Source organism: Cynocephalus volans, chromosome 11, assembly GCF_027409185.1.
Source record: "Cynocephalus volans isolate mCynVol1 chromosome 11, mCynVol1.pri, whole genome shotgun sequence".
In the NCBI taxonomy this organism is placed as follows: Eukaryota; Metazoa; Chordata; class Mammalia; order Dermoptera; family Cynocephalidae; genus Cynocephalus; species Cynocephalus volans.
The window spans coordinates 62,951,503-62,978,575 of record NC_084470.1 but is presented as its reverse complement, the minus strand read 5'-3'; the positions used below and the strand labels follow the sequence as shown (position 1 = coordinate 62,978,575).

The 27,073-nt window shown below is 53.4% G+C and overlaps 1 protein-coding gene across 1 annotated transcript; it reads left to right on the top strand.

Moving 5' to 3' along the window:
• Positions 1-611: 611 nt before the first annotated feature.
• Positions 612-27,073, top strand: TKT (transketolase). The gene is made up of 14 exons (XM_063114097.1): positions 612-776; positions 11,254-11,371; positions 12,285-12,398; positions 13,632-13,729; positions 17,521-17,712; positions 19,420-19,538; positions 21,037-21,230; positions 22,024-22,188; positions 23,363-23,519; positions 23,641-23,771; positions 24,447-24,530; positions 24,649-24,742; positions 25,895-26,017; positions 26,860-27,073. Exons 1-14 carry the CDS (start codon positions 670-672, stop codon positions 27,033-27,035), a joined length of 1,872 nt encoding a protein of 623 aa, XP_062970167.1. The 5' UTR covers positions 612-669; the 3' UTR covers positions 27,036-27,073.

Below are 27,073 nucleotides of genomic sequence, written 5' to 3'. Positions count from 1 at the left end.
GAAGTAAACCTGATAATCTCCCTAAGAGTCAGCAGTGTTTCTAGGCCCAAATAATTTGTGAAGGGCCTGCCCCTAGTAATTTCTCAGTTAACATCGGCTGGTATTATCATTACTCTACTAGTATATCCTCATTTTTGTAATCCCCATCCCCTGTACAGGTCCCCAAAGCCCTGCGCTCTCTCGGAGCTGGGGCTGGTCTGCTGAGGCAGAACCTGGCACTCACCAGCCCTGTGACCTCGACCGACCTTGCCAAGTCTCAATTTGCTCATCTGCAAAGTGGGATTACCCGGGACTATGTGAGTCAACAGGCAAAATCTGAGCCACACCTAGAGCCTGGAGTTGTTGGTATTGGTGGTGTTGCTAGCGCGTGTGCTGCAGCCCGCAGCCGCCCGACGCCGTACAGCGCAGAAGAGCGAGGGGTGAGGGTGGGGAGAACGGTCCCCGGCGCCCGCTGCAGCCCGCGGCGCCGGGGACGGGGCGGGGCGGCTCGGCGGTCTGGGGTGACCCGGAGCCCCGCCCCTCCCCGCCCCCGTGGGCGGGTCCCGGGCGTCTTAACGCGCTCCAGCGCGGCGCCGGGCTTCGCCGCCGCAGTCGTTGCTAGAGCGGTCGCTGCCGTCTCCGCGTCTCCGCGCCCGCGCCGCCTCCTCCTGGTCCTCGCCCGGCCGCGCCATGGAGGGCTACCACAAGCCCGACCAGCAGAAGCTGCAGGCCCTGAAGGACACGGCCAACCGCCTGCGCATCAGCTCCATCCAGGCCACCACGGCGGCGGGCTCGGGGTGAGTGCGGGCGCGGGCCCGGGCCCGGGGAGGGCGCCCGGCCGCGGCGGGGCTCCGGCAGGCCAGGGGAGCCGCTTCCGGTGGCCGCGGCGGCGAGCGTGCCGGCCCCCTGTCCCGTCGCACGGTGCCACCACGAGGGAGGCGGCCGGGGGCGCGGTTCGGTGGCGGAGACGCGCGCCTCGCAGGCCTTCCGCCCTTGTCCCGGCTTCCAGGGCCCGGCCGCGTGCGCCCCGGGCCGGCTGCGGCCCTCGCTAGACTCCAGCTCCCCGCTGCACGGAGGCGCGGGGACGAGGCTCGGGAATCGCAGAGTCCCCTCGCCGGCCGTACCGGGAGGGCCACCATTATTGCTTTTCCTGAGAACCCGGCCCTTTGCCCTGCGCTTTTCACCCGCGACCCTCTTCCCCTCCACGACTCAGTGTGGGTGTCACTGGTAACGTTCTGCCTTGTGGGTGGGGAAACTGAGGCCCTGAGTCTGTCAGTTAAGTCACACACAGCGAGAGCTGGGATTTGAACTGGAGCGACCCAACTCGAGAGCGGCTGTTCTAATCCCCCGTCTTGCAAGGGGAATCTGGGGCCCGGCCTTATCTCCACCCCTCGCCGTCATCTCCTCACGTTCCTGCCACCCTTGGGTCGGTTCCGAGTTTGGAGCAGGGGGCTGCTGAGACGCCAGGCGGCTGGAGGGATGAGGCACATGGATGCAGGCCCCCGGTGTGAAGGGGAGGCCTGACCTGGGGCGGGGAGCTGGAGGTGGCTGAGGTTGGGATGGAGTGGTGGAAGGAGACTTGGAAGGCCGAGTGACGGAAGGACCGCGTTCCAGGGCCGCAGCGGTGAGAATGAAGTCCTGGGGGCAGGGCAAGCCGCCGGCTGTACTTTTTCCTGAGACAGCCTTTCTCCACCTTCTGGAGAAAGACTTGCTGATACCAAGGAGCCTCCTCTGAAGGCGTCCAGCAGGGACAGTGATAATAACCAGCTACCGTGTATCTGGAGGCATCCAGTGGGTGGTTGAGAAGGTCCACCAGTGAGTTACTTCAGAGCCTGCTTCCCACTCGAAAATGGGGACAGCAATGGTGCTTGCCGCAGTAGGTGATCTCAAGGATTCCAGGGCTCCGCTTGAGGCCTGGTTTGAGGCCACAGCAACAGCAGTGTGCTGGGTTCATGAAATGATTTTGAGAGCTAGACTGGGGGAGATTCCCAGGGACCTTCCCAACCAAGCTGTGTGCTTCTGGCCAGTTTCATACAAGATATATTAATAAGAAGTACATCTTTTTGCCCTTTAGGGTGGGTACACACTCACTCTTTGTGTCTTTAAGACACCCTGTTCTCAGAAGGGACGGACCTCTCTCACAAGCTGTTTCCCTCCCACCTCACTCCCATCCCCACTTTGGATCTGTTATTTCTCCTAGGTTTTTATCAGTCCTGTCTATTGTGTGGGGTATCCCCTGCCCAGGCAGGGACCCGGCTTACTGCTGGTGCCCTCCGCCTCCAGCCTGGCACAGAGTAGGTCTGAACACCTTGTATTGCTTGTTTGGTACTACTGGATCTGCTTCCCTTGGCCATTTCAGGGGGTCTGAGATCTACCTGGAGAGACACAGCAATTACCTGAGTAAATAGTGTTACACATGTGAGCATCTTATAGGGCTAGATAAGGTATACAAACATTTCTGCAATTTCAGTTACCCATGGTCAACCTCGGTCTGAAAATATTAAATGGAAAATTCCAGAAAAAAACAATTCATAAGTTTTAAAATGAGTGCTGTTGTGAGTAACATGATAAAATCTCATGCCATCCTGCTGTGCCTCACCCCAGATGGGAATCATCCCTTTGTCCAGCATATCCGTGCTGTGCATGCCACCCACCTATTACCATATAGGAAAAAACATAGTATGTGTAGGGTTTGGTACTATCCGCGATTTCAAGCATCCACTGGGAGTATCCCTTACCTGCGGGGACTACTATAACTCTATGAGATAGATTGTATTATATTCACATTTTATAGATGAGGACACTGGGGCTACAGTAAGTGACTTGCCCAAGCTGGTAATTGATGGCTGTTCCATACTGCCTGGCGGGGCCTGGGGGCTCGCATTATCAAGAAGACTTCATGGGCAGGTGGGCAGCACCAGACAGGAGAATGGAGAGAAATGGGAAAGAGGAATGTCAGGTACAGCCATGGCAGGTTTTAGCCAGTTTGAAAGGCACTTGGGGATAAATGAAAGAACATCTACAATGGTAGAAGGACCCCAAAGCGGGGGTGGGGGGTGTCAAGTGTGTCTCCTGGGTCTTTGTTAGGTAAACTCTGATTTCCACCCCAAAAGATACTGTATGTATTGACTGAGAGTTACACCCATGTTTACTTTGTAACGCCTCAGGGAGGAACTCCCTGAACTCAAAAAGCAAAGATTCCAAGAGAAAAGAGTGTAAAATACAGTGATTCCTTTGTGTGTGTGTGTGTGTGCATGTGCGTTTGTGTGTATGAGACACAGGAAATACAGAAAATTTATTTTCGGAAGGAAGTAACATTGCTATGCAGCCCCTGTCACAAGAGAGATTTTGAAAGGTGTGTGCCAAGAGTGAGTGTGCACAAAATGTAATCAAGGAAGACTTGAGACATGGGCAGTGTTCGGGTCCCCAGATGTTTATTTTGAGGCCCATTGTTCCTCACTGTAGTGGGTGAGTTCCATTCAGTCCTGAAGCCCTGACCCAATCTGGGCTGCAGTCACAGCTGAAATGACCATTATGTCAGGATGTCCCCTAGAATGGGACAGGGCTTACAGCCCTGGTGGTGTGCTATGGATTGGTTGAATTGTGTCCCCAAAGTTCATATATTAGAAGCTTAATTCCCACTGTAACTGTTGAGGGTGGGAAATCTTATTGCGGTAATTGAAAGGTGGGGCCTTGAAGAGGTGATTAAGTTGTCGGACCATGCCAGAGTGAATGGATTAATAATGTTGGTCAGGGGCATGGTTCTGAGGGCCTTAAAAGAAGAGCACATTAGAAGTCAGTCCCTCTCTGCTCCACCGTTTTCTGCCATGTGAGACCCCTGCATTTCTGTAAAGCCACCACCAAAGAAGACCCTCATCAGATGTGTTCCCTGGACTTTGGACTTCCCAGCCTCTGAAACTGTAAATGATAAATTTCATTTTCTTATAAATTACCCAGTTTTGTTATAAACAACAGAAATAGACTAATAAATGGTGAGCCAGGACTTTGGTCCAGTCTTTTGCCTGTCACCCACTGAGAGTGGACTCAGACATTCTGTCAGTGAAGACCCAGGTTCCTGGTCTCAGGATTGGGTGAAGTCCTCACTTCTCCATAGTTTTCACATTCCTGTGCCATCGCCCACCCCAAATACAGTAGATGTCACCAGGCCCTGGGAATTAAGGACACTGGCCCCTGTGTCAGGGGAGCTAGACCTGGAGGTGGAGGGACAGAGCCTGCACAAAGCCTCTTGGTTGAGGCAGCGCCCCCAGTGGCCAGAGCTTCTCTGTAGTCATCTCTCTGCACATGCTGAAGGAACTTTGGAGGAGGTCCAGCTCATCCAGGCTTTAAAAAAAAAATGGAGGCCCAATGGCTTTGTCAGAAGTGGCCTGAACCTGAGACTGGAGGTAAAGAGTTGTCAGCACTCACCAGGGCTACACTGTGGTGTCACCTGAGGATGCCTTCTTGGTCAGGCCTGATTTGCTTTGGACCCACAGCTTTGGCTGTGCCCTTGTCAGGAAGGCCTGTCCCATCCCAGGGCCTCAGTTTCCCCATCTTTAAAGGAGAGATTCATAGATAGGTGGAGTGGGGCTGGGGAGCAGAGTAAGCAGGCTCTGGGGCCACATTACCCACAGTTATTAGTTTTATGTTCTGGTGGTCTGTGTAATCTTGAAATGGCTGGGATTTCATCTCTGCTACCCAGCTCTGACATTCAGGGATGCTTTGTACCCAGAGCCCCTTCAGGTCGGCCCCATGTAGGCCCAGCCTCTCTGACCCTGCTTCTTCTTTTGGGCTGCCTTGGGACACCTGACTCCTGCCCCAGCCCAGCCCTGAGTGAGGCAAGAGTGCGGCCCATTGAGATAGCCCCAACAGTAGCAGCATTTCCCAACTTCACCTAGCTGCCCTGACATGACTTGGTTCTGTGCCTGAGTGATCTCTGATCTCCCAGAAAATGGTAATGAAGTGCAGCCCCCTGGTTAGGGTCTGGCTGAGACATTCTGGTGGCTTCCTGTTAACTCTAACCACACTCTGGCCCCTGTTGCAGCTCTGACCCCCTTGAATTTGCCTATTTAGGCAGGCCTGTTGTCACCAGAGCCTGGTCCTACCAGAAAGTCCCTTGTTGCCACAGACCACAGTTACATCCCGTGGATGCCCAGAACACTTCTTTTTTTTTTTTTTTTTTTTTTCCGTGACCGGCGCTCAGCCAGGGAGTGCACCGGTCATCCTTATATAGGATCCGAACCCGCGGCGGCGGGAGCGTCGCCGCGCTGCTAGCGCAGCACGCTACCGAGTGCGCCACGGGCTCAGCCCCAGAACACTTCTTGAGGTCAGGGACCTGCACAGAGCTGGGTCCTTAGGCAGACTCTGCTCTGGGCCTGGACGGCGAGGCAAGGTATGGCAGGGTGGCATTCAGGGTAAGGTGGATCTGGTAGGAGCTGGGATGATTCCACCAGCAGGAGGTCTTGCTCAGAAGTCAGTTGCACTCATGGACTGGGTGTGATCTCTGAGGGCTGCATGACTGAACAGGAAATGTGGAAACCCCAGAACTTCCTCTACTGGGCTGTTGGCACCTTTTTCTCCTTTTAAAAGCTAATCTTTAACAGCCTTATTAAGGAAAAATTTGAATAGCATCACACTACAAGTGTACAGTTCAATGATTTTAACACTTATAGTGGTTTACAATAAATTTTAATGAATTTACTCACCCAAGTTTAGGAAATTTCATCACCCCTAAAAAGGTTCCTCCCGTCCATTTGCAGTCACTGCCCATTCCCACCCCCAGTCCCAGGCAACCACTAATCTACTTTTCTGTCTCTACAAAGTGAACTCTGGTGGGCATTTCATATAAATGGAATCATACAGAATGAGGTCTTTCACTTAGCATAATTTTTAGAAGGTCATCCATGCTGCAGCATGAATTAGTACTTCATTTCTTTTTATGGCTGAATATTCCATTATATGGATATAGTGCATTTTGTTTATCCATTCACCAGTTTTTCTTAGCATTCTGTTTTGGTCCTAGCTCTGCTACTGGCAGGCTGCATGACCTTGGGCAAGTCATTTCCCTTCTGTGAACTTTAGTGGTCCCATCCTCAAAATGAGAAGGAGGTTAGACTTACTCTCTGATTCTAATAAGAGCCAATGTTTACTGAGCAATTGCTGATTTCTGTGTACTGTGCCACATTCTTTACACATACACTGCCTCATTCAGTCAGGTTCTATTTTTATCTCCATTTTACAGTGAGGAAACTGAGGCTCAGAGATCAGAGCCCCAGGGCCACAGAGTCAGGATATCATTTCTTAATTTGTACACTCAGTTTTTGTGCCAGGACACAACAAGTGAAAGGACTCAAAGTCCCTGTCCTCCTGGAGTTTGTGTTGCAGTAGGATAGACAGGCAATAAATAATCACATGATGTTGGGTGGTGGCAAGCATGAGTGAGGGGAAGAAGACCTATTTTAGATAGCATGGTCAGGGAGGACTTCTCGGAGGAGGTGACATGGGGCAGAGATGTGAAGAAACAACCTGAGGTCTGGAGTCAGAGGTTCTTTCCAGGCAGGAGCCAGCTCAGGCAGTTTGAGGAACAGGAAGAAAGAGAACTGCTTCTGAAGTTCACTTCTACCCTGGCATCCTGGGATTCTGTCCTCAGTATTTCTTTTAAAAAAAGAAATAAATGCATAAAGAAGAATAAAATACAGTCAGCCTTCTGTATCGATGAGTTCTGCATCTGCAGATTCAACCGACCAGGGATTGAAAATATTCCAGAAAAACAAAAACACAACAGTTTAAAATAATACAAATTTAAAAATACAGTATAACAACTATTTACATAGCATTTACACTGTATTAGGCATTGTAAGTAATCTAGAGATGATGTAAAGTCCACAGCAGGAGGTGTGTCGGTTGTATGCAAATACTGTGCCATTTTATATCAGAGTCTTGAGCATCCATGATTTTGTTATCCACAGGCTTCCTGGAGCCTATCCCCTGGGGATACTGACAGATGACTGTAATGTACTTAGGTTATAAATAATTAATCTGATGTAGCTACCACCAGGCTTAAGAACTAGGACAGTACAGAACTTTCGAAACTCCTATGTGTCCCTCGATCCTCATCTTCCCTTCCCCCAGAAAGAGCTGCACTCTGAATTTTTCCTTGTCATCCTGTTCTTTTCCTTCTAGTACATACAAATAACATTTGTACGTATTCATAAGCAGTATGGTCTTCTTTGTTACACAGGTCCTTCTGCACTGTGCTTTTTTCACATGTAACATTTGTCAGATGATACTGATGTTGGGCCTGTGAAGTGTAGCTTACTTGTTCTCACTGTCCTATAGTATTCCATTATATGGATATATAGCGATAAATCTATTCAGTGATGGACATGTGGGTGATTTCCAGGTCTTGCCACTACAAACAAAGTGGGGACACCCCTGTTTGTGTTTCTGAGCGTGCATGAAACGTGCGTGCCCTTCCTGTGTGTTGCTGGGTGTTGAGGAATGTACTTCAGCTACTGATCTGGTTTCTTTTTAAATTTACTATTAAAAAGGTTTTCTATTTTTTCTTGAGTCAGTTTTGGTAAATTATTTTTTCCTTAAAGTGTGCCTGTTTTCAAGGTTATTTGCATCAGGTCATTCAGAGTATTTTGTCGTTGGTATTTGTGCCTCAGCTTCCATTTCTAATATTACACTTCTCTTTTTCTTGATCTCCCCCTTGTTAGAAGTTTGGTAACTTTTTAAGTTTTTTTTTTTTAATTTAAAAAAATTTAAAAGAACTAGCTCTTGGCTCTAATTTTTTTTTTTTATTGTATATTGCTTCCTGTTTCATAAGTTTCTGTTCTTTCTCAGCTTCTTTCTACTGTCTTTAAGCTCCCTCCATTTTTCTAACTTAAGTTAGATCTTACCGGTTTTCAACTCTTATGTTTGAAAAGAGTATTTTGTTGTTTTTTTTTTTTTTACTTTCTTCTTTGAGTACTTATTTCTTCTCCATAACAAATTTTTTCTTTTCTTTTCTTTTCTTTTTTAAAGATGACTGGTAAGGGGATCTTAGCCCTGGGCTTGGTGTTGTCAGCACCACGCTCAGCCAGTGAGCTAACCGACCACCACGCTCAGCCAGTGAGCCAACCGGCCATCCCTATATGGGATCCGAACCCGAGGCATTGGTGTTATCAGCACCGCACTCTCCCGAGTGAGCCACGAGCCAGCCCTACAAATTTTTTTCTTACTTTTGTATTTTCTAGGCATTGGGGATTGCCTTGGTGAGGCTGTTATAGGTGCTTGGTTTATTTTTTTTTATTATTATTTTTTTTTTTTAAAAGATGACCAGTAAGGGGATCTTAACCCTTGACTTGGTGTTGTGAGCACCACGCTCAGCCAGTGAGCGAACCGGCCATCCGTATATGGGATCCGAACCCGGGGCCTTGGTGTTATCAGCACCGCACTCTCCCGAGTGAGCCACGGGCCGGCCCTAGGTGCTTGGTTTATTCACTCGTTGAGAAATTGTGTGACTCCTTGTGGTTCAGGCCCAGGCTGTGTATGGTGGGGGAGGGGCCGTTTTGAGAATAAAAATTGACATTCACTATCTCAAAGAGCCCAGCCAAGTGGGGAGGGATCTTCTCTGGCTTTTTCCTGCATGGAAACCTGTGAGCAGGTGGAGTGAGTGCTGAAGGGATGAGAACCCTCCTGGCCAGGAAACATCTGGGAGAATGTGTGTTTTCCTGGAGGGTGGCAGGCTGGGGGTGGGGGTGGGGGGGGATATTGAGAAACTTTATTTGGGCCTAGCTCTAAATTCTCCACACCGTCTTCACAGATTGAACTAATTGGGATTAAAAGTGAACTGTTCAGGCTAAGGCAGGGTTTTAGAACTAAGTGTCAAGTCTGCTTCACAAAGAGTTGGGGTCTATGGTGAGGACACTGTGACCCCTCTCTCCACCTGCAGTTCTAGCCAGGCAGGCCAGGGTTGCAGGAGAAGCTCAGGCCCTGAGGCCATGGACTCATGTGCTTTTGGCCCCAAAGGCCCTGTAGTAGGTTAAGCTTAAAAGTAATTGTCTCCTGTGTGCTCAGCACTCTATAGTTTACAGAGCCCTGTCTCAATCCTTGGCTCATTTCTTCCCTCTTGCCTGCCCGTGGCCAGTGGGGATCATAGTCCCAGCCTGCAGATGAGGAGTGGAGGCACTGAGAGGTTTGGCAACTGGCCCCCAGTGGATGGCGGTGGCTGATGGTGACCTGGACACTTCACATGTGTCATCCTACTGGGTTCCCCGACACCCTACCCAGCCCATCATTTACAAGTGAAGAAGCTGAACCCCAAGGAGGTGAAGCGTTTGCATAAGTCACACAGCATGAGTGGCACAGCCCATATCCCCACCCTGGGGCACTTTGCAGAGGGGGAACCCCGAAAGCTCCAGGAGGAGTGGGAGGGCACCTGGCTCCTACGGATCCCAAAATATTGTGTATGTTTACTTGGTGAGTGTGCAGACAGTGCCAGCGGTTGGCCAGATGTGGGCTTCGGAGGGAATGAAGTACTGCAGGCTCACCCCTCAAGCGCCTAGCAAGGAAGGCTTCAGATCCACTGCTGTTTCCACTTTCAGCTTTTGGTGTCACCTCATGGCTGACCTTCTTCCTCTGTCTGCGTCCACTCTGTCTGGGCCTAGGCATGCCTTTGCCGAGTGCAGAAGATGCCTATGCCACACTCTTTCTCCCTGGAGCCTCTTCCTGGTGGCAGGGGGGAATGTCGTCCTGGGGTCACAAGGTGGACGGGCAGGTGGAGCCCCTGCACCTGCTTTACTTCTTTCTCCTTCGAGCAGTTTGGCCCACTGTCCACCCACATCCTTCTCCCGCTGTCGCTTCCTCCTAGTGTGGCCATGACTTTTGAAACAGAGTTCCTCAGGGACGGGCCACCCTTGGAGGTAGGAAGGGCAAGAGGTCAGCCTGACCACTGTTAATTGGGTTGTCCTTCCAGTTGAAGTTGGCACTGGGAGCAAGGGATTAGCATCCCTGCCAGGCAGAAAAGGTTTCTCGTTTACATGTCCTCACCTCCCTCTTTCAGGTGTAGTGTCTTTTCCCCATGACCAGGAGTTCGTAGAAATGGTTAAGTATGAGATAATTGTGTGCTGGGAATGTGGGTACTAAACCAGCATGAACAGTTCTGGATTTCTGTACTAACGCCTCTGCACTGGGAGTGACTCACCTCTAACCCAGTGGGGGCGCCAACTGGAGGGGGAGAAGGGAAGCTGGCGTGAACCCCTTATGTTGCATGTGCCCTTGGGTTTGGCATCAGGCATGCTTTAGTGTGAAGAACCTCAAAGAGCAGTGTCAGAGGGCCAAGCTAAGCTGCATGGGGTGAGGAGGCAGCAGCCAGGAAGCATGTGCCCCAAAGCTGACATCTTAATACAACTGTGTGGACCACAGGGCTTCGGGCTAGCCAGGCATTGCAGCATGGGAGTCTAAAAGGGGGGGATCCTTGACTCCCCGCCCCAGGGCTGGCAAGACAGGTTCTTGATTTTATTGGCCTCTCAGCTCTTGTCTACAGGCAGAAGGGGTTTTTCTTTTTACATTATTGTAGCCATTGAAGAAGATGAGATTGTGTGTCTTGTTTTTTAAATTCTATATGAAAGCATGGTTCCAAGTTGCTGTGCCAGCCCTCTAAGTGCCCATTTAAAAAGCTGAGTAGTAGCCCAGTGCTGAGATTGTAAAGTCCAAAGTCCGATTTTCAGGCTACCAACCCCATATGGAGATGAGAGGTTTGTGGTAACTCCGTGAGCCTCAGTTCCTTACCCCCTGCCCCAGGGTCTCAGAGGACCAGCGCCCTGGGGTGCTGGGAGGGCAGGGTGCCCCACAAGTGGGCGGAGTCCTGGGCAGCCTGTCGGGGTAGGCTCATTGGTCAGTCGTGGAGGTGCCATGGCTCCTCAGCTGCTAAGGCCTTCGACCCTGCTAGGAGCACAAGGTGGGGACTAAGCTGCACCTGACACGAGCTGCCCCTTAGCCATAGCGCCGGCCTTGTGCTGGGTCTTCTGTGCTTGATCTCTCCTGGGCCCCTCCTTCCTTCTTACTCTAGTCCAGCCATGATCCCGACCGTCTGAGATGGTGCCCCTGGGCAGGTATGAAAGCCCCCAACACCTGCTAACTGGCACGGTCCCCAAGCCATTGTCCCAGGAGACAGGAGCACCTGACTCCTTGGGACCTGCACCACCAGCTTCCTGTACATGGGCCCAGGGTGAGCACTGGAGGTCAGGGCTCCAAGGCCACGATGCATGTGTCTTCTCTCCTGGGCCACAGACATCCCACGTCATGCTGCAGCGCTGCCGAAATCATGGCTGTTCTCTTTTTCCACACAATGCGCTACAAGTCCCAGGACCCCCGGAACCCTCACAATGACCGCTTCGTGCTCTCCAAGGTAAGAGCGCAGCTGCCCACTGCCAGCCGCCCTTCGCCTGGGGCTGGGGTCACATAGCCCTGGAATGGTGAGTAGTCTCTGAGGAGACCTATCCGCACTCTAAGCCCAGCCTGGGCCCAACCTGGGCCGACCCCTCCCGGTGCCTTCACCTGCTTTCCCTGGCCCCTGCCTCAGTGTTGGCTCTGTGCTGACCCCGCTGGTTAAGGAATACATGGCTGAATCAGTGGGGTGCTCTTCCTGAGAGCCCAAGCACGTTAACAAGGCTCTAACCCAAGGGAATGGGGCAGGAGACAATGGAAACCATCTGTTGGATGATTTGCCCAATTTGGGTGTTGACAGGCAGGACTGGAATCTAGGTTTGGGGTTACAGCTTTGTGGCTTTCTGCCCGTGTCTTTCTGCCTGGCGCTGGCCCTCTCGGGGCTATGGCCAGCTCCCTCAGGAGTGCTGGTACACTGCGGCAAGATTTTGGATGGGACACCCTGTCCTACCCCTCCCGGGTGAGAATTGCAGCCACAAACCCCTGAAATCCACCTGTACTCAGGCCTGGCTCAGCGGCCTCTGGTCTCTCGGGGCAGGCTTTTGAACTTAGAAGTTGGTCCAAGTCTGTCCGCATGCTAGCAGCCAGAGATTAGGGTGGCTGGCTGCCTGCTGTGGTTTTGGCTTCATCTGGTCTCGCAGCTGTGCCCCCTGCACCTGTCTTAGTGCATGCCCAGCCTTAGCTGTGGGAATTGTGGGCTGAAAACCAGGAGGCTGGAGAGGGATGAAAGGGGAGAAGTAGCCTTCACTTGCTTCCCTCCTGAAATGGATACCCAGGCTGGCCGGCTCAGCTAGGCCGCAGGGTTCAATGTGCAGTGGGAACAGCCCCAAATATCAGATCCCCATCAGACTCTCTCTACTGCCATCTCCCGGCAGGGCCATGCAGCTCCCATCCTGTACGCAGTCTGGGCTGAAGCTGGCTTCCTGCCCGAGGCAGAGCTGCTGAACCTGAGGAAGATCAGCTCTGATCTGGACGGGCACCCTGTCCCGGTAAGCACACATGCCAGGAGTCTCCCTGGCATGCAGGAAGGGGGCAGGGAGACTGCCCACTGAGAAGCTGAAGGTGTGGAGAGGCAGAGGAGGGCATTGAGGGGAGGAAAAAAGGAGCCAGCGTTTTGGTGCACGTCATATTCATCCCTAGCTAGTGGTGAAGGTCAGGGCCTTTTGAGGCCCAGCCAAGGGTATTCTGGGCCGACTTCAGGGAGGGCATCTCCCCAAGCTTTCCTTCCCCACTGAATCCCCTGGCCAGATAGAACAGCTCGGGAAGAGAGGTTCACTGGGGAATCCATAAGGGGTGGCAGCAGGATGCTGGTGGTGCCCAGGGAGGGGACCTAGTTTTCTCCTAAGGGTGCCAGCTGGCATTCTTGCAAATGTTTGCAGTTCATGGGTACCACAAAAACTGTCACCATGGTCTGGGTACCCAGCAGGGCCAAATGTTCTATGTCAATTTTGTCATGAATTCTCCCAGCCACTTTATGAGGTGGATGAGGTGGGAACTAAGGCCAAGAGAGGTTTAGTCCCTGGCCTGTAGCCACACAGCTCACTAGTGGGCAGAGGTGGGATTTGAACCCACATGCCCACCACTACTTAGTACAGTAGTCCCCCCTTATCCGAGGTTTCACCTTCCACAGTTTCAGTTACCCACGGCCAACCAAGGTCCAAAACTATTAGATGAAATAAACAATTCATAAGTTTTAAATTGCGCACTGATCCAAGTAGCGTGATGAAATCTGGTGCCATCCAGCTCGCTCCTGCTAGGGATTTGAATCATCCCTTTGTGCAGCCTATCCACCCTGTCTACACTACCTGCCTGTTGTCCCTCAGCATCAGTCTGGGTTATCAGATCAACTGTCGCTGTATCACAGTGCTTGTGTTCAAGTTGCCACATACTACTTAACAGTGGCCCCTAGCACAAGAGGTGGCAATTCGGATATGCCTGAGAGAAGCTGTAAAGTGCTTCCGTTAAGTGGAAAGGTGACCCGGCGTTCCTTGGCTAGAGTTCCTGTTTGAGGCATCCATTGGGAGTCTTGCAGCATATCCCCAGCAATAAGGTGGGCTACAGTATGTGAATGAGAGGTAGCACCTGGGGGAGGCTGCCCTGGGGCAGGGCCTTCTGCAGTTAGGGGCTCGCTGGGCCTGGGTGGGGGTGTGTGACTGCCCTGGTTCCTGTGGCTGATGAGGCCAGGATCCCCCATGAGTAACTGTGCCCCTCTGTTATGACAGAAACAAGCTTTCACTGATGTGGCCACTGGCTCCCTGGGCCAGGGTCTCGGGGCTGCTTGTGGGATGGCCTACACGGGCAAATACTTCGACAAAGCCAGGTAACACCCCTGCTTCCCACCCCCATCCTCTATGGTTTCGGGAGGGGTCCTTGGTGGCCCGTGGTTCACCACCACCCCTGGCACCTCCTCTTGCCTGGCTGGAGCTAAGTAACATGTACGTGTGGCCTATTTTGTCCTCACAAAGACCTACCAAGAGCTACAGGACCTGCCTAGAATCCCTCAGTAGTGACTGGTGGGGCCGAGTTGGCACCCACAGCACATGCTCCTAACCATGTGCTCTTCAGCCAGAGCAGTTTGGCTGAGGAGCTCCTGTGTTGCCCCCAAGCCCAGTGCCTGGACCCCAAGAGAGTCAGAAGGACCCACCCCCCACCCCCATGTCTGACTAGGCATCAGGAGTCTGGACCTAAGCCAACCTTTTATCTTGGGAAAGGGGAGGGTTATGTGTTCTGGAGAGTTCTGGGGCACCCCTGAGCTACTCCTGTCAGCCTGGGAAGAAACAGACATTTGAGAGATTGAACCTACAGAGGGTGGGTGAGCAGCCTGACCAGACAGGTTTGTTGCTCCAGCACCAGGCAGTTTGCAGGAGAGCCCCCCACTGCCCCTGAGACAGATATCAGCCACAAGGCTGTCTGCTGACTCCAAATTTGGCTGGGGGGCAGGGGTTGCAGGCTGTTAAGAACAACCGCTTGTCAGAGCATTTCCTTCATTCCTTTACCATTTGGAGTCAGGCCCTGTGCTCGGTACTCACGTGTTTTATTGAGTTTCACGTTGATGTGCCCTCTGTGAGCTGGGTAGTGGTATAAGCACAGCTGCTCCTCCTGCAGACGGGGAAGCCAAAGTAAGGTGCTTACCAAGGTCATCTGGTCAGTGATGGAGGCAGAGTTTGAACCCAGGTCGTGCATCCAGGGTCCATATTCAGAATCCCAGTTGCTCAGTGAGAGGTGGGAGGCTTCCTAGAGGAGGGCCCATGGAGCCTGGCCTGCAGCTGGTGGCTTCCCCACTGCCCTACAGTTGACCCCCATTCAGGAGAAGGGCTGCAGGGAGGGCTTCCATGGGGCTGGCAGGCAAGTGGGGTGTGAGGGTGACTGTGGGCCATCTGAGGACAGATGGCTGCAGGGAGCACCTACTGTGTGCAAGCCCTTCCCCAGGTGAAGGTGCTCCTGAGACAGGAGGCCTCGCAGCTCCTTCCAAACCCCCTCAGGGCAACGTCACCTGGCAGCACAGCGTTTGCTTTCAGTCCCTGGCTGAGCTTTGGGCCAGGCTCGGCTACACCCAGAAGCGATTCACCATGAAGTAAAGAGAGAGAGTCCCAAAGAATGGGATGTATGTTTAAGAGCATTTTACTTGGCACAGAACCAGAGATGTGAGATAATTATTCCCTACATTTGCTTGAAATAATTCCCTATGAAAGGTCATTTCCTGACCCAAACATAATGGAACAAGCCAGTGTAGGGAGAAGGGGTTTAGCTGGGTTCCCAGAGGCCAAGTGGCTGGAGGCCAGGGTTGGCAGACTCCTAGGCCCTTGAACTGTACCCGGGGGAGGGGGCCACGGTTATTGGGCTGGACCAGGCACATGGCAGTGGCGTCCTGACAGAGCAGATCGGGCTCCATCACCATTTCTCTCTGCCATCTCATTTGAAAATATAGAGTGTCATTAAAAAGAAATGAACACTCACCTTATTCTTAACACCCCCCCTATTTAAGTCTAACTATATTGTATTTCCTCCATGTTATGGAAGAAAACTTACAAACTTGTAAACCTATAATACTTTATATTCTGCTTTTTAAAGAAACTAAATGTAGTATCATGAGAATTTTCTCACAAAGTTAACTGTTGAGAGCTAGTTTTAATGATTGCAATAATGTTTTGTTTTTGGACATGCTGTAACTCATTTAGCCAGTCCTGCGTTGGAAATGTAAGGTGGTTTCCCAACAGTTCTGCAACAGCCTTGACCTCCTATTTAAGGGTCCTTCTCTTCATGTTCCTGACTGGACATTTGCAGCCCCCCACCCCTAAGTCTAACAGCTCAGGCAATAGAATACAAAGCCTCAGGGTTATCTCAGGCTTCCGCAGGCCCCTTTGCTGTTCACAGGCACTTCTCTGGAGTCTCCTTGGGATGCCCTCCTGACCTGAGGCTGTTGGCCCTCATGGCCAGTCTTGTTCCCTGTCTTAAAGCCCAGAGCTATGCTGGGCCTCCACTCTTAGCTGCAGTTCCACTTCCCTGGAATTGGGTGTGGGCTTGGGACAGCAGCCAGTCTACTTCCCTGGAATCCCTTTCTGGGGAAGTCAAGTTCTCTGGTTTTTTTGGTTTTTTTTGTTTTTTTCCTTAATTTTATTTTGTCGTTATACAATGTGGTTGATTATTGTGGCCCATTACCAAAACCTCCCTCCCTCCCAACAATGTCCTTTCTGTTTGCTTATCGTATCAACTTTAAGGAATTATAGTTGTTATGTCTCCCCCCCACCCCCGGTTTTTTTTGTGTGTGTGTGTGTGTGAATTTATTTATTTATTACTAGCTCCCACCAATAAGTGAGAACATGTGGTATTTCTCTTTCTGTGCCTGGGAAGTCAAGTTCTCTACAGGCCTCTGGCTCAGCCCCACCAGATGGTGGTCCTTTTCAGAGCTGCTGTGCCAGACCTGGGTCCCCTCACAACCTGCAGGGGAGAGAGAGGAGACAAGCTTGGGGACAGGCCTCAGTTTTAGAAAAGCCCAGGGCCTCTTTTTAGTGTGGGCTCTGAGACCTTGTCCTCTTGGCCAGGGAACAAGTGGCTGGCCTGGTGGAGGCCGCAGAAGAGAAGCAACAGGCAGCAAGAGGCTACAGGGCACCCTCCCTGGCCTGGTGGACTGTGGAAGTGCTGAGTCATGCTGACAGCTGCATGGCTTCCTGTTCCAGCCTCTTCCTCCTGCCTCCCTGCTCGGCCCTACAGCAAGGAGACCTGGAGGCCTGGACTGCTGAGCCTGTAGCTGAGCCGGGGGCCCTTTCCTGCAACAGCAGGAGGGAAGCTGTGTCCCCTCTGAGCCTGACCAGGCACCAGCCTCATTCCCCAGGGCTGGGGTCACAGTCCCTGAATTGGTCTCCCTTTGCTCTGCCCTCCCCTGGGGCCAGGAAAGGTTCCGTTTGCTGGGTAATTTATCCCCAGTTCAGTGCTCTTTACCATGTCACACTGCCTTTGAAAAGATCATGGTTGCCTAAGTTGAGGGGAGGAAAAGGCCCTTGGGGGGTGAAGGGGCCAGGCCCCCTACAGTATTGGGAGCAAGGCCAGCTGTGAGCCCCAAGAAGAGCCCATCCTGTGAGGCTTCTGGTCCTCAGGCCCTCAGCAGTGCTCATCCTCCCACCTGCAGCCTCTTGCTCCAGGATGCTGCCTGGTATGCATCACGGCCTCCCCAGCCCAGCTCCTCCAAGCACGAGAGGAGGTGGTTCCCAAGGCTCCCATTCCTCCCACAGCTCTCCCACATTCCTGTTCTTGTGAAGGCTCACCCTCTGCGGCAGGTGGTGCACATTCATCCATACTTCCTCATTTTCCTCTCGCTCCAACAACCCCTGTTTTTCTGATCTTATGGCCAGACCCTTGTCGTCTTAGTGCTCTGTCTCTTCACAGCCAGTGCTTCTTTCTGGGGCTCCTGACAGCCTCCTGCACAGCCATTTGTCATAGGGTGTGGACGTGGGTTGGGGATGCCATTGCCCCTTCCATGCAAATGCTGTCTGCTCTGCACGTCCAAGGGAGGCTGCTCCTTTACCCAGAGAGCAGGCTCTGCAGGAGGCGAAGGATGGGAGCCTGACAGGTCAGGTGAGAGGGACCAGCTTCCGACCCACCCTCTGTCCACAGCTACAGAGTCTACTGCTTGCTGGGAGACGGGGAGCTATCAGAGGGCTCCGTGTGGGAGGCCATGGCCTTTGCCGGCATCTATAAGCTGGACAACCTTGTTGCCGTTCTTGACATCAACCGCCTGGGCCAGAGTGACCCAACCCCGCTGCAGCACCAGGTGGACATCTACCAGAAGCGCTGCGAGGCCTTTGGGTACGTATGAGGTGGGGACTGAGCATGATCACAGCATAGAGAGTCATCCATGATAGAAGCTTTGCAGATGCAGGAGCTGAGCCAGCAGGCTAATAAGCCCCATCTAAAGGCCTCTCTGCTTTAGTGTTTTGATTCATAGTTTTAAACATTGGGCTTTTGGACTTAGTGGCACAGGTCACCCCCATGGCCTGTGAACTGAGGCCTGGTTTTAAGCAAGTCTGTTTACGTTGTGTGGCATGAAAATTCTGAGTTTCCACATATGTTATCTCACATGGCCTCACTTTGTTGCTGGGCGAGGAGGATGCACAGGTGTGAACATGGCTAACCCGATGAGGCTGAAGAATGCATGGCTTTGGGCCTCCTGTGCCCAGCCCCAGCCAGCCTGGGGAGGAGGAGTGGCTCCCTGTCCTAGGGAAGTGGGACATAGGGTTTCCAGACGTGCCCTTGGGTCATGACAGATTGTGAATTCTGAGCCAAGGGTTATACAGTAGGCAGGTCAGTCTGGGGGAGTGTCAGCCAGAGGGTCTCTCACCTCGATATCTCCATCCTCAGCCCCAAATACAAGCTGCTCTGCAGCTAGGGCTGCAAGGAACCCAGAGCCCCAGGCTCCACAATGGCAGAGGAGCTGTGGAGTAGAGGCCCCTGGGGAGGAAAGCGAGCAGGACTGGGGCTGTGCGGGTCAGGCCTCCAAGGCGGCCCTCTGTAAATGAGTCCGGGCTGTGATGACACTGAACTGATGGGAACATCAAGGCTGCCCAGCAGTAGCACAGCAGACTCAGGTCTGTCATTTCTGATGACTGACCTTATAAAGGGAGAGGATGAAGGGGGCAAGTATTTTCTCTGTTGGACAGATGAGGAAATAGCCGCCCAAGGGCCTCCCCCAAACCACATTGGCCTGGGGACTTGGAGCATAACCCCAGCAGTGCCCCTGGGACCCGCGTCCACAACCTTATGGCTCTGAAGCCAGATTCCTTCAGTCCTGGCTCCACCACTGACTTACTCTGTGACCTTGGGCAGGTTACTCCACCTTCATGTCTCAGTTTTTGGGTCTATGAGGCAGGGACAGCAACAGCCCCCACCCCGTGGACTGTGAGGCTTTAATGGGTTAATATGTGTGCTGCTTGGCCCAGCGCCTGCACAGAGTGAACACTCAGCACATGTTAGCTGCTGCTTTTATTACTATTATGGTGCCAGAAAGAGCCCTCAAAAGGGTTGCTTTTACAGAGAAAGGTTGTCCTGCCCCAGCTCCTTCTTCATATATGTTTGACAACATGATCGTTTTATAAGAGTTTCCAGCACCACATCCAGCGTTTATGGAGTGATCGAATGTGTTCCCCAGACAAAAATTGGGCCAAAAAATTCATCAAGAGTGTAATAGATTCCAAACCAGTGCGTCGTCCCCCGAACAGCTTTCAGTAGGAAATGAACAGATCAGGAATGCAAGAAACAATAAATGAACTAGGCTTGCAATTACTTATGAAAGAGGAGGGAATCTGTTCAAAGACAAACAAAAGGAAGTAAAATAATGTGGAAAAGAGAGAAAAGAAAAAATAAAACCCAAATTGGAAGCAGGAATGTTTTAGGCTCAGGTCGCAGCTGTGTGCTGGGCAGACCCTCAGATGCCCAGCCAGGCTTTGCCCTGGGAGGCTCCTCAGGGCACTCTGCTACCTGGCATTGCCCCTCACTCTCTGCCCCCTCTGTCCCCAGCTGGCACGCCATCATCGTGGATGGACATAGCGTGGAGGAGCTGTGTAAGGCCTTTGGCCAGGTCAAGCACCAGCCAACAGCCATCATTGCCAAGACCTTCAAGGGCCGAGGGATCTCGGGTCTGTATGTGTGAGCCTGCTTCCCTCCCCCCACCCCCAGGACTGGGCCCTGTGGCTGACTGAGGGAGTAGGTGGCTGCCCAGCTCTGAGACCCTTGTGTCTGGGAAAGTGCCAGCCCTTGGCTGGTCACTGAGAGCATTGGGCTCCAGTAAGGGGAGCAGGGGGTGCTGTGTTCCCAGAGGTGACTCAGTTTCGTCCACGTGGCTGGGCCAGGATTTGAACCCAGGTCAGGCTGGCTTATGAGGGGCATGTATAGCCAGGAGGAAAGGGTAGGAGGGACTTGTGGAGGGCCTGTAGGTAAAGAGAACAGCGAGTGAGACAGTCCCCTAGACCCCCACCCTGGCTGGCACTTTGCAGGCCTGTCTGCTTTGAGCTGAAGATTCAACACAGACCCCCGGCAGAGCCTGGAAAGATCCAGGTTCCCCGCTAGGCAGTGAGCAGGGTACTTCTTCAGCAATGGAACAGTGTGGGCTGAGAGCCCAGGAGTGTTTGGAAGGTGGGTCCTGCACCAGGCTTGAGTGGTGCAGGCAAAGCCACTCCCTGGCACCCAAGTGTGGGCTCCAGATCCCTGGGCCTGGGATGGCCTATGCCCATTTTAAAGATGGGAAAATGGGACTAGCAGTGGTCAGGGACTTGCTCAAGGACAGAGGATGTCTGTGGCACTAGGGGGCCTGATTTGAGGCTCTGAGTTGACTTCTCTGTGCCAGATGCCCCTGGCTACCCACCTGCCTGCCCCAGGGTCATGGCAGCATGGACTTGGTGTATGAGGACACTCTGAGAGATGGTGCGGCAGAGCCAGGAGCCTTCTGGGAGGGGTGGACATCAAGGAGATGACTCTGGGATATTGTCATGGCCTCAGTGCTGCTACCTGGCTCTGACCACCCAGATGTTTGTACCGGGTGCTGCCTGGGAGGGTTGGTCTGTCCTTGGCTTTGCCCAGGCCACGGTGATATTTGAAGTGACCTTGGGGGAGAGGGAGGTTAAGCCTTGCTGGTCCCACACAGTGGGCATGCCTGGCTGCTTATAGACCCCACTCCACTGCTCACAGATTCTGCAGTGACTTGGCAGTACTCGCCCTGTTCTGAGCCTCAGCTTCCCCTTCTGATGGCCAGGGTCCCTCCCAACCCAGTGGCAAACTGAGTCTGCTGAGTCTGTGACTTCTACAGCAGGCCCCTCTCTGTGCAGCCTTGCAGGGAGGGGACACAAGGGAGAAGGGGATGGGCGGCATGCTCAGCAGCACACATTTGCCATGCCCGTTCCCTCCCCTTCCCACTCAGCTCTGACCTCCTGGAGGACCAGGCAGGATTTACTGAGTGGCGGGCTTGTGACTGTCCTGTTCACCACGTCCCTCCTTTCCTTTCGCTGCTGAGAGGGCTCCTCCCTGGTGGAGGGACAGGCGGAGGGACAGGCGGAGGGCCGGGCTCCTTGGAGTAGCTTCCTGGCCCTCTGAGAGTTTCCGTCTTACCTGTCCCTCTGCACTCCTGTGTCGTACCTGCAGGGGTAGAAGATAAGGAGTCTTGGCATGGGAAGCCCCTCCCCAAAAACATGGCAGACCAGATCATCCAGGAGATCTACAGCCAAATCCAGAGCAAAAAGAAGATCCTGGCAACGCCCCCACAGGAGGATGCGCCCTCAGTGGACATCACCAACATTCGCATGCCCACCCCACCCAGCTACAAAGTTGGAGACAAAGTACAAAGTGGTGCATTACTTTTCCGGACTAGATGGGGATGGGGCTGCCATGGTTCTCTGGCTCCCCGAGGCTGGTAGGCTAAGATGTGCCCTCTGGAGGGCTGGTACAGGGAGGAGAGGGATTATTTTAGGGTGAGGAGGGAACCCTGAGGTGTTGCTCCTGTCAGTTCCCTCATGAGAATAGCAGCTCTGCAATTATTTACCTACAGGGACTCAAAGAGTTCAAGGGACTTGCCCTGCAAGCTATTGGCAGAACTGGGATCAAAGCCCAGGACTCCCAAGTCCTCGCATCCCTGGTCCATGAGGGCCCCTTGGCCTGAGCCCAGGACTCCCACATAGTCTGGTAAAGGCTAGGCAGAGTGGTCTTGGTCCAGGGCCTTCCCCCGGATGAACCCATCAGTGCAGCCTGCAGCAGGCTTTCTGACTCCCAGGCTCTCTGTATTCCATGCAAAGTGGGGTAGTGAGTTCACAGACTCTCTCACAGGGAGTGGGGAAGTCGGGATTGTTAGGATATCTTTTGCAGCTCACATGGCTCACAGCTGGGCTATGAGGTTCCATACAGCAGGACTGTGAGGTTGTATGGAGCAAAGGGTTGCAGAGATGCCCAAGACATTCCCCGTAGTTGTTGGCATCTTTACTGGAGCTGAAAGTTCCCACAGGTCCTATGTTGGGCTTCCTTTTTCTGCCCGTTTTTATCCTTCTCCCTGAAAGCTGTGGCCCCACAGGCAAGCAGGGCTCCAGGCTGCAGCTATGCACATGCCCTCAGAGGTACTCAGAGCTGTCCTCCCCACAGATAGCCACCCGCAAGGCCTACGGGCAGGCCCTAGCCAAGTTGGGCCATGCCAGTGACCGTGTCATCGCCCTGGATGGGGACACCAAGAATTCTACCTTCTCGGACATCTTCAAAAAGGAGCACCCTGACCGCTTCATTGAGTGCTACATTGCTGAGCAGAACATGGTGGGTGCCAAGAATGGGCTGAAGGGCACAGGTCCAGCCACAGCTGCAGAGCTGAGGTCCAGGGTGCAGGGGCAGGGCTGAAGCACTCCTGCTCCTTTAGGCAGCCATGTTGGCAATGCCAGGTGCCTGCTGTGGGCCAGCTCAGGGAGACCACAGGAACAGCTAGGACCCAGCATTGACCCTTAACCTTGAGTAGTCACAGTTCTGGAGAGGCTATGCCCAGGTTCAGATGTACTGGGTGAGTGTGCAAACAGGGGAGCTGAACAGGGCTGCAAGAGCACTCAGGAGACCTGCGTGTAGACCAGGCATGGTGGTAAGTGGGATCTCTCTGGGGTGAAGGGCCATCCAGGTGGCGGGCAGGTGCTGCCAGGAGGCTGAGCTGTGATGCGTTTACCAGCCAAGGTCTGCTGAGCCCCTGTTATGCACAAGGCCCTGGCCCCTGCCACCCTCGGGGGATGCAGAATTGAAGGAACTCTGGGCCCCTGACGTGCACAGTTGAAAGCAGCCTCTTGTCAGGAACTGAGGTTGTGAAATGAGAAACACTGTCATGTCCTGTTTTTCAAAATATCCCCTCCTCGTGGCCCAGGGACCCAGCCTGGTTTGCAGGCCCCTAGGGACAGAGAAAGAGGGTTCATGTCAGCTGGCAGGTTTCAGAGCCATGGGGGGACAGCTGGTTTGGAACCGATAACTGCACTCCGTGCTTCTGGGTGAGGGATTTAGGAACTGAAGCCCCAGCAAGCTTGAGGCTGCTGCCCTCAGACTTGAGAGGAGTGGTTGGGATGGCTGGTATCTGCAGAGGCCTTGGGGCTGGGGAGGGAGATGTGGCAGTGGGGGTGGGGGAGACGTTCAGAAGCCCAAGACGGATGACAATCTGTGCATAAGCTCTAGCTTTCTCTTTGAAAGGGTTTACTTATTGCTAGAAAAAGATGTTCCAAAGGAAAATAATTTTAAGAGAATTTTTGAAATGGTTATTTCAAGTTGAAGGAATTTGGTGTTCAGAAACACTGCAGAGTCCGTGGGTGCACAGAAATCCCTTGCATGAGAGGAGGAGAATTAATAGATACTAGGATTCCAGAATCCTCCACCCCCAAGAGGGGGCCTCCAGAGGGGTCCTGGGCCCCATGGCCACCCTCTGCTGCCTCTTCAGGGCTGACCCTGCCCCACCTGCCCCCAGGTGAGTATCGCTGTGGGCTGTGCCACACGCAACAGGACAGTGCCCTTCTGCAGCACTTTCGCAGCCTTCTTCACACGGGCCTTCGACCAGATTCGAATGGCAGCCATCTCCGAGAGCAACATCAACCTCAGTGGCTCCCACTGTGGCGTATCCATCGGTGAGTTCAGCCAGGGTGTTTACACCTACAATGTCCCCTGACTTTTGGATGAGGAGGGGTGAGGAAGGGTTGGGGCCAGGATCTTGGTCCATATTTCAGCTTAGCCTTTCCCACACCCCAGGGGAAGACGGGCCCTCTCAGATGGCCCTGGAAGACTTGGCCATGTTCCGGTCGGTCCCCATGTCAACTGTCTTTTACCCGAGTGATGGAGTGTCTACGGAGAAGGCAGTGGAATTAGCAGCCAATACAAAGGTTGGTCACATGGCTACTCTTAGTCGTGCTGGCAGCTGGATCTTCCCAAAGGGCAAGAGAGGAGGCCAGCATGGAGGTACAGAGCTGGTCGCTGGCTGCTGCAGAGTGGTTGTTCCTGACCTTGCCCTTCGTGCTTGTGTAGCTTGTAGAAGGTAGAGCAGGAAAAACGAAATACACAGCAGCCCTTGCCAATGGACCTCGGCACTGTCCCCACTGAGAGTCCTGGCAGCTGACACCTATTTGCCCTCTCTGAGTTAGATTCTCCAAGACAGGAGAAGAGTGAGCTGAGCCACGTGGTCCAGATCAAGAGCCACAGCCGTAGGCCGAGTGTCCCATGGAGCCTGTTCCTCTGCCAAGGGCAGGGGCCTGCCTGAAGCACTCTGGGGAGGTGGCCCCACCTGGAGCTGTCCCTGGGAGGACTCTGCCTTTGTGTGGCTGCCAGTCAGTGGGTGGCTCACAGCAGCAGTGTTTAGGGAGGTGGAGGCTGCCGAGGGCAGGCAAGTCCTTTTTCCCTGCTAGAGTAGACAAGATGGGGTGACTTACAGAGACACCTCATGGGGGCAACAGGGTGGAGGAGGCCTGCACGTGGGAAGGGGTGGCCTCTCTAGAAAGACTGCTTTCCGAGGTGGGGTGTGCTACCTCCTGTATTCCTCAGTTTATCTTTTCCGGTCCCAGGGCATCTGCTTCATCCGGACCAGCCGCCCCGAAAGTGCCGTCATCTATAACAGCAATGAGGATTTCCAGGTCGGACAAGCCAAGGTCAGTGCAGTTCATGCCCCAGCGAGACCCTGCAGAATGGGCCAAGACCCTCCCTGTGGCAACCTCCAGCAGTGGTCCCCCGTCCCCAAGCTTCACTGGCCCCCTGTGTCACTCCCAGGTGGTCCTGAAGAGCAAGGATGACCAGGTGACCGTGATCGGGGCGGGGGTGACCCTGCACGAGGCCTTGGCTGCTGCCGAGCTGCTGAAGAAAGGTGAGAAAAGAGGGACCTGAAAAGTCATAGATGGAGTGCCAACTGCACGCTTGGTCTTGGGAGTGGGAGGGAATTCACCAAATCACACGATGGTAATACTAACTAAAGCCACACTTTGAGTACCTGTGCCGTGCCTGGCATGATGCTGAGTCTGAGTCCTGGGGCTGTGGTGGCCACAGTCCCTGCCCCATGGCCTTAGAGCATGGTGGTCAGATCAGAGGCCCTGGAGCCTGTGATGGGGCGGGAATCATGATACAGACACTAGTTAAGTAAGTTATTCGCCATCACCATATCTCAGTTTCCCCATCTGTAAAATGGAGATACTAGACCTTCCCCATGGGGCAGTCCTGAGGATTAAGTAAGTTGTTATTACTACTGCTGCTGCTGCTGCGAGCTCGCAAACACTAGCTGTTGATGACATAGGGGAGACAGGCATTAGCTCCCAACAGAATCACCCAACAGATGTCATATTTCAGCCTTGCTGTGCCACAAAGGAGAGGGCGAGCATGGCATCCTTAGGAAAGTGACCTCAGAGTGAATAGGAGTTGGTAAGCAAAGAGACGTGCAGACAGGAGAGGCATGTGCAGAGTTCAGGGGAGTTGGAGAGAGGCCGGAGCAGGAAGGGCTGGAGCAAGATGGGGCTGGAGAAGCCAGGGAAGCCCCAGGCAGGGTGACTTCCAGGGGGTGGGCTTTCAGCGTGGCATGGCAGGCTTGGATTTGTCCTTTGAGCAGGTCATTCTGCTGGGTCTTCACCCAGCCCTCTGACACCCTTCTGCCTGCAGCTACGTCTCCTCTCCGTCTCCTCATAAACCCTTGCCTTATCTCTGGCTTCCTTCCCCATTATCTTCAAAGGCGTCGTGGGAAGGTGAGGGGAGGCTGTGCAGGACCCACACATGCCACTTGGTGTTCAGTGTTCTTGGACCGTGTGCAGGCCCCGCAGCTGGCTGAGCTCCCTGAGCCCAGGCAGTAAGGGAAGGGGGTGGGGTCTGGCAAGCACAAGCTCATCAGTGGGCACGAGGGGACAACTGGTTCTCCCCAGGACAGGGACAGGCACGCAGACTGAGCCCTTAGCTATGTGACTACTTCTAGGACATCCCCACCCTGGGCAGGGCAGACCCCTCAGCCGTGCCCCTGTGTTCACTCCTCTTACAGAGAAGATCAACATCCGCGTGCTGGACCCCTTCACCATCAAACCTCTGGATAGAAAGCTCATTCTTGAGAGTGCCCGGGCCACCAAGGGCAGAATCCTCACGGTGGAGGACCACTATTACGAAGGTAATGGGGGCCTGGGACATTTAGGCTGGGGGGGCATCCAAGCTTGGACAGCCCTGCTTGATCTGAGCCCCAGAAGGGCAGCGGTAACCCAGAAAACCCAGAGCTGTCCCTCAGAGCAGCTGGGACATGGCCTCTTACTAGGCCTCAGGCTTGGCTTGGGGACCCACCTACCCCTGACACCCAGGAAGCCAGCAAGGATTCCAACCTCACTGCTAGGAGTGGGATAGGCAGATTGAGTCCCAGAAGTAGCTTACGGTTGAGGCTGTTGTACAGAATCAAACTGGGACAGCAGTGCTGAATTTGTCTTTTATGAGTCCTTCACAAAGCAGCCTCCACAAGTACACACCACCCCCTACTCCAAGGCCCCTGGGGAAAAGACAGGCTTAGGCTCGGGGGTCAAGTGCAGGTGATAGTCTATTGGTGGCTGCCCAGAGGATGGTGTTAAAAAAAAAAAAAATTTAGGGCCGGCCCCGTGGCTCACTCGGGAGAGTGCGGCACTGGGAGCGCAGCGGTGCTCCCGCCACGGGTTTGGATCCTATATAGGGATGGCCGGTGCGCTCACTGGCTGAACGCAATGCAGGCGACACCAAGCCAAGGGTTGCAATCCCGTTCCTGGTCACATTAAAAAAAAAAAAAAAAAAAAATTTAGAGGCCAGATTTTGGCTGATGTCAATAACCATTACTGTGATTGATTCGTGATGCCTGTTCTGGCTCCAGGGTAGAAGCTCCAGGTGTTATGTAAGCAATCTTTGCCATTCTTGAGAAGGGAATAAACTCAGACTGGCAAAGAGTGGCTCCCCCTGAGCCCGCACCATCTGACTCACCTCCTTTCTTTTACCCAGGTGGCATAGGAGAGGCTGTGTCCACAGCAGTAGTGGGTGAGCCCGGCGTCACTGTCACTCGCTTGGCTGTTGGCCAGGTACCGAGAAGCGGGAAGCCAGCTGAGCTGCTGAAGATGTTTGGCATTGACAGGGACACCATTGCACAAGCTGTGAGGGGCCTCATCGCCAAGGCCTAGGGAGGGTGTGGAGTGTGGGGTGGGGATGCTACACATTC

Coding starts and splice junctions, on each gene's coding strand:
- TKT (XM_063114097.1), top strand. CDS start 670: ATGGAGGGCTACCACAAGCCCGACCAGCAGAAGCTGCAGGCCCTGAAG. Junction 11,372..12,284: donor ACCGCTTCGTGCTCTCCAAG/GTAAGAGCGCAG, acceptor ATCTCCCGGCAG/GGCCATGCAGCTCCCATCCT. Junction 22,189..23,362: donor ACATTGCTGAGCAGAACATG/GTGGGTGCCAAG, acceptor ACCTGCCCCCAG/GTGAGTATCGCTGTGGGCTG.